The sequence below is a fragment of the Mustela putorius genome, unplaced genomic scaffold (assembly GCF_011764305.1).
Source record: "Mustela putorius furo isolate JIRA1106 unplaced genomic scaffold, ASM1176430v1.1 tig00000095_pilon_pilon_pilon, whole genome shotgun sequence".
Lineage (NCBI taxonomy): Eukaryota > Metazoa > Chordata > Mammalia > Carnivora > Mustelidae > Mustela > Mustela putorius.
In genome coordinates, this window is record NW_025421280.1 from 38,406,069 (window position 1) to 38,418,249 (window position 12,181).

Sequence of the window (12,181 nt, forward strand, 5' to 3'; positions counted from 1 at the left end):
AAGCTACTGCTTCCGCCAAGCTCGTCCCCCTCGGCCAATCAGCAGGAGCTCCTGAGGTTCACGCATCCATTCAGTGGTAGGCATTGGTCCTCCGGCAGCCAGTCAGGTCCCGGGTCTGACACGCGCCCGCCGACTGGCGCGCCCCCCCTATTTCCCACGCCCCCTTGCGCGGGGTGTTAGTAGGCGGGGCCGGGCTGCGCGCCCGCGGTGTGGGTGCGTCCCTGTCCTTTGTCCCCGGTCCCTGTCCCGGGACCTTTGCTCCGAGGCGCAGCAGCACTTCCCAGAATGGGGAGTCCGCAGCCCGGGCAGGACTGGAAGTCCGGGGGTGGGGGGGAGGCCCGAGCCTGCGGGGAGCCGTGGGCTGGGCCCGGCGCGGGTCTGGAAGGGGACAGGGCATGGGGTGAGGGCCCGATGTTCGGGACGGCGGTCTGGAGTCCGACCGGACTGGCTCCGGGTCCTGCTCCGCGCTTCCCAGCCACGTGGGCCCTCGCCGGTGTTTCTCGGGGGACAGTGGTCATGCCTGCCTCAGGGTGTTGCAGATCCGGGCTGGACGTCCGGGAAGAACCGGATAAACTCAACGCCCCTCCCGGAGTTTACCCACGCGCCGCGCTCCCCACCCCGGCCCAGCCAGCGCGGGGCATCCCCAGCACCTCCAGACTCCGACCTCCGTCCATACCCCCATACCTTGCGCACGTTGTCTTTGACTGTTCCAAGACCCTGCCCCAGACCTCCGGCCTCTCCTTCTGCCTCATCCAGCGTCTACCCTGGCCCCAGAGGGATCTTACTAAAGGCAACCATGACCCCCTCCCTCCCCTGCTCTAAATCCTTCTATGGCTCCCCATTGCCTTTGATAAACAAAATTAAATGGCTGTGACCTTACTAACCATTTGTGACTCCCCTTTATGGCGGGTATGGTTAGTCAGCTTTATAAGACAGTTCATCAGAAGAGATGACCAAGTCAGACAGCTCTTGAATGGATTCCAAAGGCTATTTTTTGCCACGTGTATAAAGTCCAGGCAGCCCTCTAACGATGAAGGAAATTGAATTTACATCTGCCTTGGGCTCAGGTCATGATCCCAGAGTCCTGGGATAGAGCCCTGAGTCGAGCTCCATGTTTAGTGGGAAGTCTGCTTCTCCCTCTCTCCTCCTCTGCCCCTCCCCACCCCTTGAGCTTTCTCTCTCTCTCTCTGTCTCAAATAAATAAAATCTCTTAAGAATTTATGTCAAGGGGCGCCTGGGTGGCTCAGTGGGTTAAGGCCTCTGCCTTCGGCTCAGGTCATGATCCCAGGGTCCTGGGATCAGCACCGCATCCCGCTCTCTGCTCAGTGGGGAGCCTGCTTCCCCCTCTCTCTCTGCTTGCCTCTCTGCCTACTTGTGATCTCTCTCTGTCAAATAAATAAATAAAATTTAAAAAAATTATATCGGGACGCCTGGGTGGCTCAGTTGGTTAAGCAGCTGCCTTCGGCTCAGGTCATGATCCCGGCATCCTGGGATCGAGTCCCACATCGGGCTCCTTGCTCTGCGGGGAGCCTGCTTCTCCCTCTGACTCTGCCTTCCACTCTGTCTGCCTGTGCTCGCTCTCACTCTCTCTCTCTCTTACAAATAAATAAATAAAATCTTAAAAAAAAAAGTTATATCAAGAGGGGCACCTGGGTGACTTAATCGTTAATCATCTGCCTTTGGCTCAGATCATGATCCCACAGTCCTGGGATCAAGCCCCGTGTCAGGCTCCCTGCTTGGCGGGAAGCCTGCTTCTCCCTCTCCCAATCTCCCTGCTTGTGATCCCTCTCTCGCTGTGTCTCCCTCTGTCAAATAAATAACTAAAATCTTAACTGAAAAAAAAAAAATCAATCTTATCCACCATATTTAACAGGCTGTGGTAGGTAGAGTAATGGTTCCCTAAAGATGTTCACATCCTAATCCCCAGGACCTGTGACTATGTTAGGTTACATAGCAAAGAGGATTTAAGGTCCAGATAGAATTTAAGTTGCTGATCAACTAACTTTGAAGAAATTATCCTGTATTATCTGGGTGAACCCAAAGTCATCACAGGGTTTCCTAAAAGCAGAAGAGAGAAGTGACAATGGAAGAAATTGAGAGTGATACGACGTAAGGATTGTACCTGCATTGCTGGATTTGTAGATGGAGAAAGGGGACCATGAACCAAGGAATGCAAGAAGCTTCTAGACGCTGGAAGGGAAATGGGTTCATCTTCTGAGCCTCCGGAAAGGAATGCAGCCCTGCCAACACCTTGATTTCAGCTTTCTGATATCCATGTAGGACTTGTACAGAGCTGGCGGGTAACATATCTGTGTCATTTTAAGCCTCTACATTTAAAATAAGTGTCAAAGCGGCCACAGAAAACCAACACACAAGCTAAGGAAGAAAGGTTAGAAGGGCATTTCAACTGATGCAGGAAGAACACTTGACAAAATTCAACACCCATGCATGACACAAACTCAGCTAGGAGGGAGAAGCAGGCTCCCCGCTGAGCAGGGAGCCCAGATTCCGGACTGGATCCCAGGACCCTGGGATCATGACCTAAGCTGAAGGCAGACGCCCTCAGAAACCACCTCCGCATGCTGCAGAATGTCCGCAGATCTTCAGTTAACATTTTACTTGATGGTGAAAGACTACACGTTTTCCCCATAACAGAAGGAACAGGGCACCCATATCCAGCACAGTCCTGGAAATTCTAGCCAGTGCGATAAGACAAGAAAAGGAAATGAAAGGCATACAAATTGGAAAGGAAAAAATACAACTAGCCCCATTTGCAGATGACGTGATGGTCTTCACGGAAAATGCCAAGAAGCATACAGGACCACCTCGGGCAAATGTGTTTCACTTTATTGCACTTCACTGATAATTGCATTTTTAAATCTTTTTTAAAAATTATTTATTTATTTATTTATTTGACAGATCACAAGTAGGTGGAGAGGCAGGCAGAGAGAGAGGGAGGAAGCAGGCTCCCCACTGAGCAGAGAGTCCAATGCGGGGCTTGATTCCAGGACCCTGGGATCATGACCCAAGCAGAAGGCAGAGGCTTTAACCCACTGAGCCACCCCAGCGCCCCTGGATTTTTTATTAAATTAAAGGTTTGCGGCAACCCTGCATCAAGCTGCACCATTTTCCCGACACCATTAGCTCACTTCTTATCTGTGTAACATTTTGGTAATTCTCATCATATTCTAATCTTCTCCATCATTATTATGTACTTATGATGGCTTATGGGAAGGGGGCAAAATAGTAACAGTACCAGGAGTTTGGGAAGAGCTGATTCACAGAAGACATTAAGAGAGAGAGACAAACCCAGAATTAGAGTCTTTTTTTTTTTTAAGATTTTATTTATTTATTTGACAGACAGAGATTACAAGTAGGCAGAGAGGCAGGCAGAGAGAGAGGAGGAAGCAGGCTCCCCGCTGAGCAGAGAGCCCAATGTGGGGCTCCATCCCAGGATCCTGGGATCATGACCTGAGCTGAAGGCAGAGGCTTTAACCCACTGAGCCACCCAGGCGCCCCCAGAAATAGAGTCGTGGCCACAGAGAACACACTGATCGTTACCAGAGGGGAGGAGAGAAGTAGGTGATAGAGATTAAGGAGAGGACTTCGGATGAGCACTGGGTGGTGTGTGGTATTGTTGAATCATTATACTGTACACCTGAAACTAATATAATGTGTATATTAACTAGCTGAAATTTAAATAAAACTTTAAAGTTTTTTTTTTTTTTTAGTACAATCTACTTCCCCAAGTTGGGGCTCAAACTCATGACCCCAAGATCAAGAATCACATCTTCTACTGACTGAGCCAGCCAGGCACCCCTTAAATAAAACTTTTTAAAAAGAGTCACCTGAAAAAAAAATTTTTTTTAAAGGGGGCATGTGGCTGGCTCAGTTGGTGGAGCGTCTGCCTTCCGCTTAGGTCATGATCCCAGGTTCCTGGGATCCAGTCCCGAATCTGGGCTCCCTGCTCAGCAGGGAGCCTGCTTCTCCCTCTGCCTCTCCCCCCACTGCTCATGCCTGTTCACTCACTCTCAATCTCAAACAAATAAATAAAATTTAAAAAAAAATAAAAATCTATACCTTAAAAAATAAAAAAATGCACATCTGTCTACTAGCAGTGAAATCTGGAATGAAAGATATGATGCCGGGGCATCTGGGTGGCTCGGCTGGTTAAATGTTTGCCTTCAACTCGGGTCATGATTCCCAGGGTCTGGGATCAAGCCCCATGTTGGGCTCTCTGCTCCTTGGGGAGCCTGCGGCTTCTCCGTCTTCCTCTGCCTGTCACTCTGTTTGTGCTCTCTCACTCCCTCTTTCTTCTTCTTTCTGTCAAATAAATAAATACAATCTTATTTAAAAAAAAAAAAAGAAAAATACAATGCCATTTGTAACTGCTCAAAAAAAAAGAAAAGGAAAAAAATGCTTAGATATAAGTCTAACAAAACACACACAGGACTTGTATGAGGAAGCTCTATACCTTGCTGATGAACAAAACCAAAGATTTAAATAAGTGAAGAGACAGACCATGTCCATAGATAAAACACAACACAACAGGGACGGGTCAGTAGAGCTCGTGACTCTTGATCTCCGAGTTGTAAATTCCAGCCCCACCTTGGGTGTAGAGATTCCTTAAAAAAAAAAACAACAACAACAACTCAACATAGTAAAGATGTCAGGTCTTCCCCAGTCGATATACAGGTGCAATACCTATCAAAATCCCAGCAAGATTTATTTTAAAGATCTTATTTATTTATCTGACAGACAGAGATTACAAGCAGGCAGAGAGGCAGGCAGAGAGGGAAGGAAGCAGCCTCCGCAGGGCTCGATCCCAGGACCCTGAGATCATGACCTGAACCGAAGGCATAGGCTTAACCCACTGAGCCACCCAGGCGCCCCTAACCCAGCAAGATTTTTTGGTAGGTTTAGGCAAGTTTGGGCTAAAGGGACATTCAGATCTTCATGCTCTGTCCTGCTGTGCTCTCTCCGGTGACACAGCGCTTGCCGCTCTGACACGTTGCTCCTCCCTTTCTCAAATCCAGACCTTTGCTTAGGCAGGTCCCTCCTCCCCATGAGCCCTCTGTCCAGTCTCTGCCCTGCCCTGAAAGCCTCCCGGGGCTCCCTCCTCTGCAACTCCTGCAGACCTCCCAGACCTGCTGGGGAACCAGAGAGGCTGGGATTTCCCTGCGACAAGCCTGGCCCAGAGCTGACAGGGGAGGGAGCTGGGGAGCTGACAGAAGAGGAAATTCCCCGGGAACCTGTTTCTCTGCTTCCTGGCCCAGCCCGGGACACCCACTGGAGGGAGAGGCCAGGCCATGGCCTCAGCCCTAAGCCCACCCCGGATCCCCAAACACAAGGGTGCTCTACCCTCACACTACTATGAGAGCTTTCTGCAGAAGAAGGGACCCCACGACCAGGTAAGGTGGGGCAGGGAGCTGGCACAGCTGGGCTCCTGGGTGGCCTAGAACTCTGCATCTGGCCAAGGGCGACGGGTGGGACTGAATGGAGCAGGGCATGTGCTGGGGGCTGGGAAAAGTTCGGTCCACCATCAAGCTTCTCTCTCTCTCTCTCTCTCTCTCTGTGCCTCTCCCTGCCGGTCTCCATGGGTCTCCCTCCCAGTCTCTCTGTCTCTTTGGATACAGGAAGGATCAGGGACTTCCACCAGGAAATGGGAAGCCTTCGGACTCCCATGTCCCACCCCTAGTCCCTAAGAAACCATGAACCTCAGCTGCAGGGGTCAAGGCCAGGACAGGTGGCATGTGGGGACAGTGCAAGGTGTGGGGGCCACATCTGGCAGGACCAGATACTCCTTCCCTGAAGCCCCAGCCCCCCCCCCCACTGCTCACACTCATCTCCCACTACAACCCCAAATACCCACCTGCTGCTTCCCCTGCCCACCCCCAGAGCCACTGTCATTGCTGTTCCCTCTTCCCTTCCTTGTGCCTCCAAGTGCCCACATCCTCCCCAGCCTAGACAGCATCGAGACCCCAGGGGCTCAGAAAGGCCTGGCCCCAGAGTGCACGAACGAGCTTCACATCCCTGCAGTAAGCCTCCCTGATGCCCAGGCCTTGGACAAGTGACTCTCTGTCTCTGTGCCTCATTTTTCTCTAGTACAAAATGGGTATGCTAGGGCTAGGGCCCTAGTCAAGGTTACAGGAGAGGGGTAGCCCTCAGTGGTCTGCGGATTTGATTCCACCATCACTGGTGCTTTACTGGCATTCACGCACCCAATTCTCACAACAACCCTCGAGGTGGGTACATCTCTATGGCCATTTTATAGGTGGGGAAACTGAGGCACGGAGCAGTTAAATACCGTGTGCTGGGGTGTATAGTGGGTCCACGAGGAAGCAGGACTGACCATGCTGAGTTTAATCACTTATTGCTCTGTTCCCAGTGCCTGGCACATAGTAGGTCCTCGGTAAATGTTAAATGTATGTCTACACGGACAGATGGGTGGGTGGGTGGATATGCAGATGAATAGATGGATGGACAGATGGATAGGGAGGCAGACGGTTGCAGTGACAGGTGGATTGATGAATGGATGCTAGCTGTCAATATGAGAACTATCCTCGCTATCATTATGGACTAGAGTACCTTCTCCTCCAGGAAGTCTTCCCAGATTCCCACTTGGAGGGCCTTTCTCGTCCTCTGTGACCTCGAGGCTCAGGGTCTGTCCCTCCTGGTGTACTAATTTCGTTTCCCTAGAGGATTTTGGTGTCTATGTTTTCTTTTTTCCTTTTAAGTTCTTGTTTATTTGAGAGAGGGCATGAGGGGAGGGAGAGCAGAGGCAGAGGGAGAGACAGAATTCCTCAAGCAGACTTCCTGCTAAGAGCAGAGTCCTCTCCAGGGTCCCATCTCAGGACCCCGAGATCACGACCCAAGCCAAAACCAAGAGTCGGGCGCTTCACCAACTGAGCCATCCAGGCACACCACATTTTAGTATACATGCTTTCTTCCAGAAGATAATCTATTTTGAAACAGGAGCCATGTCTCATTTATTATTTTGCCTGCAACCCAATAACAAGATTGGGTGAGGAGTAGGTGTTCGGGAATATTTCCTGGGAAAAAACCTAGAAGCTTACAGTCCTGGCTGTCAGCCCCTTAGACCTCCTGAGAGTTGGGACATTTATAAATCAGAATCCTGGGGAGACATCCTGAAGCTACAGTCCTTCTAGAGTCCAGAACCATGTGAAATCAGGAGATTGCTGTAAATATCTATGGGTTGGACACAGAGAAGGGGGATGTATGTAGGTGCGGATGAGTAAACGGATGGATGGCGGATGGTTAGTTCAGTTCTCTTCTAGAGCTCCTACCTCTGTACACTGAGAGGCTGCTCTGGATCTCCCATTCCATCCAAGTTCTCTTTAATCCTTTCTCAAAGAACAATGGGTCCCCAGAAGCTGGGCCATGGATGGGGAGGGCCTCCCAGAGAAAGCAACATTTGTTCAAAGACCAAAAGTGGCAATGAAGGAAACTTTGTGAAGATCTCCGGGAAGAGTACCCAGGCAGCAAGAACAGCCAGTGCAAAGGTCCTGAGACAGGAGTGGGTGTCCTGGAGGCAGCCAGAATTTGCCTTCTCATCTTCTGCTCTCTACCTTTGGTCCCCAGGATTACAAGAAGTTTTGGGCAGGCCTCCAGGGTTGCACTCTCTATTTCTATAACAGCAATCGGGACTCCCAGGTAAGGATGGGCAGGAAGGCTGGAGAGCTGATCTCCTAGCCCCAAGCTTGACCTCAAGGACCAAGCAGAGAGCCGGGGTGGTGTGGCCAAGCCAGAGGGCCTGGTGAGTCACAAGCCTGGCACTCAGACTCCTGCTTCTGGATCCCCAGCATGTGGAGAAGTTAGTCCTAGGAGCATTTGTGAAGCTCACGGATGAGGTGCCCTGGGAAAGTTCAGGAGACCCTGGTATCTATTTCAGCCTGGTCCTCCGGAACCAAGAGATCAAGTTCAAGGTAAGCCCAACCCTCCCTGCCACACTCACCATTCACACCCACTAGGATGGAGTCACACGGGGGGTGGTGACCCTGGGCCACTCACTTCGCTTTTCTACACTTTGGTTTCTACAACTGCAAAAATAAAATATTTTTAAAAAGTCGATGTAGAAAAAACAAATAAATAAATGCTGATTCAGTGACATTAGGGGACAGCATCCCACATTACTAAGGACTTCGGTTCAGACATCCTAAATTAACCCGTCCTTCCTCATTTAACCCTGAAAACAGTTGCCATTCCTCATTCGCATTCCACGCTTGAGTGGGCCGAGGCTCACCGCCGCAGCCTCCTTCTGTTTCCCTCCGCAGGCAGAGAGCCTGGAGTCTCGGGAGATGTGGAAAGGCTTCATCCTGACGGTGGTCGAGGTGAGAGCGGTCGCCTGCTCAGAGTCCTCTTCGCTCTTTCCACCCTGCATCCCCCGAACCAGCCCCTCCCACACGGCGGCCCGTGGCCCGGGCGGAGCCCACGGACATCAAACATGCGAACGTTGCCTGGAGTTTTTGTCAACATTCCTGATTCCTCTTGTGGTCACTGGTGCCCCGCGTGGCCCCGCGCAGGCTCCGGGCCTCGACACCTGGCCTTCGTTCTAGCATCTGCGCTGTCCTCCCCATCAGTGAAGTGTCTTCACGTCCCCTGCAAGGCCTCTTGGCCCCTGTCCTGGGGGGCTGCGGATCCCCCAGACCCGGGTTCCCATCCTGGCTCGGCCCGCGCCCCGACCTCAGGGAGCCCATCGGGGACACGGGCACAAGCCGCTGGAGCCCTGACGGCCGGGCGTCCTCGGGCGCCCCATCGTCCCTCAGCTGCGTGTCCCGTCCAACCTGACCCTGCTGCCCGGACACCTGTACATGATGGCCGAGGCCCTGGCCAAAGAGGAGGCGCGCCGCGCGCTCGAGCTGCCCCCGTGAGTGGCCCGCGGGGCCGAGGGGCCCCGGGACAGCGGCGGACAGAGGCGCGGGGCGGGAGAGCAGGGGAGGACAGGCCAGGGTGCAGGGGACGCCTCGGGGTCCGGGGGCGGGGCCTGCCCTGAGCGAGGGACGCGGCCCGCCCCAGCTGCTTCCTGAAGGTGAGCCGGCTGGACGCGCAGCTGCTCCTGGAGCGCTACCCCGACTGCGGAAACCTGCTGCTGCGACCCAGCGGGGACGGCGGGGACGACGTGTCGGTCACCACGCGCCAGACGTTCAACGGGTGCGCCTGCGCGGCCTCGGGCCGGGAGGCGGGGCGAGCGTGGGGGCGGAGTCAGAGCTGGGACGCGGGGAGGGGGAAGGCTCTGGAGGCGGGGCCCGAGCTCCCGGAGCGTGGGGTCTTGAGGCCCGCGCGGCTCTGGGATGCGGGAGGGAGTCGGTGCCTGGGGGCGGGGCTAAAGACCAAACAGGGCGGTGGATCCCCCTCGGGAGAGGAGCTAGATCCTGGAGCCGGGACGGACTCCAGGCGAGGTCAGACCTTTGCATTAAGATCGGCTGGGTCTGGGCCTCTGGAGCGGGGAAGAAATCAAATCCAGGGATGCTAACCTGCCCCTTGGGCGGGGTCAGGACCTGTGGGTGGAGTCACGCCCCGGCCCTCCCCCGCAGTGGTTGACTCAGGCTTGGGAGGTGAAGACACTCTGGGGGCGGATCGGAGCCTGACATAAAGCTTCCTCCGGGATCGGTTGAAGGTGGAGTCAGCACCCTGGTGGGCGGGGCCATACGGGAGGCATGGCCTCCGGGGGTGGAGCCTTCAGGACCATGTCCTCCCTGGGGGCAGTGCCAGGACCTGTCCGGCTTGGTCTTCCCGGGGGCTGCAGTCCGTTGAGGGTCTGGTTCTCGGCCGAGAGGCACGCCAGGACGGGGCGTGGTCAGCGTGCCGCGGAGCTGGAAGAGTTTAGGCCCCCCGTGGGGGCGGACCCAGGACAAGGGCGGGGTCCTCCCTGGTCGGAGTCCGTCCACCCACTCACCACTGCCCGTGCAGGACGTCGGTGGTCCGGCACTACAAGGTGAAGCGTGAGGGCCCCAAATATGTGATCGACGTGGAGGAGCCGGTGAGCGTCGGGCCGGGGTCCGGCGATGCGCAGTGATGGGCTGTGCGCCCCTTTCACAACAGCCTTGACTGAGACCCCTATCCGCCTCCAGTTCTCCTGTGCCTCACTCGACTCAGTGGTCAACTATTTCGTGTCACACACCAATAACGCGCTGGTGCCCTTCCTGCTGGACGAAGACTACGAGAAGGTTCTAGGTAGGTGCGGCCTCGGGGAACTCGGGGGGGGGTCCAGTACGTGCCCGGGGGCCACCCCGGGGTCAATGCCCAGCCGCCGCACCTCCTCTAGGACCGCTCTCTGTTCTAGGCCACGTGGAGGCGGATAAAGAGAACGGCGAGAGAGTATGGGTGGCAAGCTCGACCCCCGCGGCCCCCAGCCCAGGTGATGCCCCGCCCTGCGGCCGCGGCTGGGCCAGACTGAGGAGAGACGTGGGACCCTCATGGCACCGCCCGTGTCCAATCTTGTACCCAGAGTTGCAAAGACCCAGAAATTACCCAGATCCTGCCCTCTGGGTTGCGGAGCTGGACAGCTCCCAGCCCCGTGAGGTAGAACCTGTGGCTGGAGGCAGCAGCGCCTAGACTTGGGGAGAGAAAGGGGGCAGTGTAGGAGAAGGCTTCCTGTAGGAGGGCGTGTTTGCTTAAGGTCTCAGAGGATTTCAGTAGCTAGAGATGAGCTTTACCGGGAGCAAGAAACTACCCAGAGATGGGATCCAGATTGGCTGCTGGGGTGGGAGGTGGTCCTCTTTAGGGAGCAGGAAGAAGAGGCTGGAGAGGTCTGTGGGGTGAGCAGTCTGGTTCTCCTGGGGCTGGGCAGATGCGTGGAGGGGGGAACCCTTGTGCACGCACCTAAGCCACAACCACGCGTGTACACACAGATGCTCACTCGTGGGCACAAATTCAGACATTTCTAGGTACGTGGGTGTGCACATTGGTATAGACGAGCCGGGGGCACACACTTCAGTATCCACACAGTGCCGTGCTCGCACACGTTTAGGTGTGGTGTGCAAACCCTTTACATATAGTCAACTATGTGGATTCACTCAGTGTACAGGTTTCTACGATGAGGGACGGACACGCACACGCACAGGGTCACATGCTTGGATACCAGCATGTATACAGACGTCCACATTCGGGTGCACACAGACACAAGCCAAGGTGTCCCTGCACCACGTGGACCCAGATGGGGAACTACCGTTTCCCACCAGGGCCCACACTGGCCTCGGGTGGCCCCAAGAAGCTGCCTCCCCTGCCCATCACGCCTGTGGCAAGCCAGGACAGGTCACCCCCACTCCTGAACGAGGACGAGGACGAGAACTATGTGATCCCCATCGGAGATGACCCAGCTGCCAACTACATGAATGGGGATGGTAGGTGGGGGGGTGTGGAGGGGAGCTGGGGACGGGGGAGGGGCTAAAAGCCGGAGGTGACACACCACACCTTTGTCCACGCAGTGCCTCCCCCCAGTCGACAGGTCCCGAAGCCCAGGAAGTTGGCAAAGGTTCAGGCCAAGCCTCTAAAGCCACCTGTTGTCCCCAAGCCAGGTAGGGGGGTTCCTGCCTCCCCGGGGGCCTTCCCTCACCCAGGCGAGAGCCAGCCCTGGCCTTCATCTGTCCATCTGCCTTCTCCTCCAGAGCCCAAAGTCCTCAACAGTGGCCTGGCCAAGAAGCTAGCGGTGGGCTCAATGCAGACTCTCTTCCCCACAACAGGTGAGGCATGTGGGGGTCTGTGCTCCCCAGTGGGCGGCCAGCGCAGCCACGCGGGACCCCTGCTCCGAAGTGCCCCATGCTCGGTCTGATGCCGGGCAGTCTTGAAACTCCTTGGGGCTCTTGGGTACATTTTCACTTTTCACGGGGCCCCACAGATTCTGCAGGGAGTCACGGGTGGATGTGGGGTGGGGGGAGGGCATGGACGAGGGACAACCCCCTGCGACCCGTGCACCTGACGCCTCAGTCACCTCCCACCCTCCCCAGCCCCAAAGCTGGCAGATTTGACAGCAGAGCTGGAAGAGAAACTGCAGAGGAGGCGCGCGCTGGAGCACTGAGGCGCAGGCGCCGGGGATCCGTGAGCCGCTCTCCAGCTGTGGAAGTCAGCCAAGCCAAGAGCTCCCCCAGAATAAAAGCTCAAGTGATCCCCTGGGGGCTGATGTGTCTGGCCTGGCTTGGGGGGGGGTGGGCAGTGTAGGTCA

The 12,181-nt window shown here is 55.2% G+C and overlaps 1 protein-coding gene across 2 annotated transcripts; it reads left to right on the forward strand.

Moving 5' to 3' along the window:
• The first annotated feature begins 5,063 nt into the window (after positions 1–5,063).
• STAP2 (signal transducing adaptor family member 2) lies at positions 5,064–12,125 on the forward strand. 2 transcript variants are annotated; one of them, XM_004771443.3, is made up of 13 exons: positions 5,064–5,411; positions 7,603–7,674; positions 7,824–7,946; positions 8,295–8,351; positions 8,787–8,887; positions 9,037–9,171; positions 9,931–10,000; positions 10,092–10,194; positions 10,304–10,378; positions 11,202–11,363; positions 11,448–11,537; positions 11,628–11,702; positions 11,967–12,125. In XM_004771443.3, exons 1-13 carry the CDS (start codon positions 5,310–5,312, stop codon positions 12,035–12,037), a joined length of 1,236 nt encoding a protein of 411 aa, XP_004771500.1. In that variant the 5' UTR covers positions 5,064–5,309; the 3' UTR covers positions 12,038–12,125. The 2 variants fall into 2 exon arrangements, with proteins under 2 accessions (XP_004771500.1, XP_044942316.1); XM_045086381.1 differs by lacking the exons at positions 5,064–5,411; positions 7,603–7,674; positions 9,931–10,000 and having other exon boundaries at positions 7,857–7,946; positions 8,295–8,887.
• The last annotated feature ends 56 nt before the right edge of the window (positions 12,126–12,181 follow it).

Excerpts from the sequence above, each read along its gene's own strand:
- STAP2 (XM_004771443.3), top strand. The coding sequence starts at position 5,310 with ATGGCCTCAGCCCTAAGCCCACCCCGGATCCCCAAACACAAGGGTGCT. Across the intron at positions 11,538-11,627 it reads ACCTGTTGTCCCCAAGCCAG|AGCCCAAAGTCCTCAACAGT; the intron begins GTAGGGGGGTTC and ends CTTCTCCTCCAG. Across the intron at positions 11,703-11,966 it reads GACTCTCTTCCCCACAACAG|CCCCAAAGCTGGCAGATTTG; the intron begins GTGAGGCATGTG and ends CACCCTCCCCAG.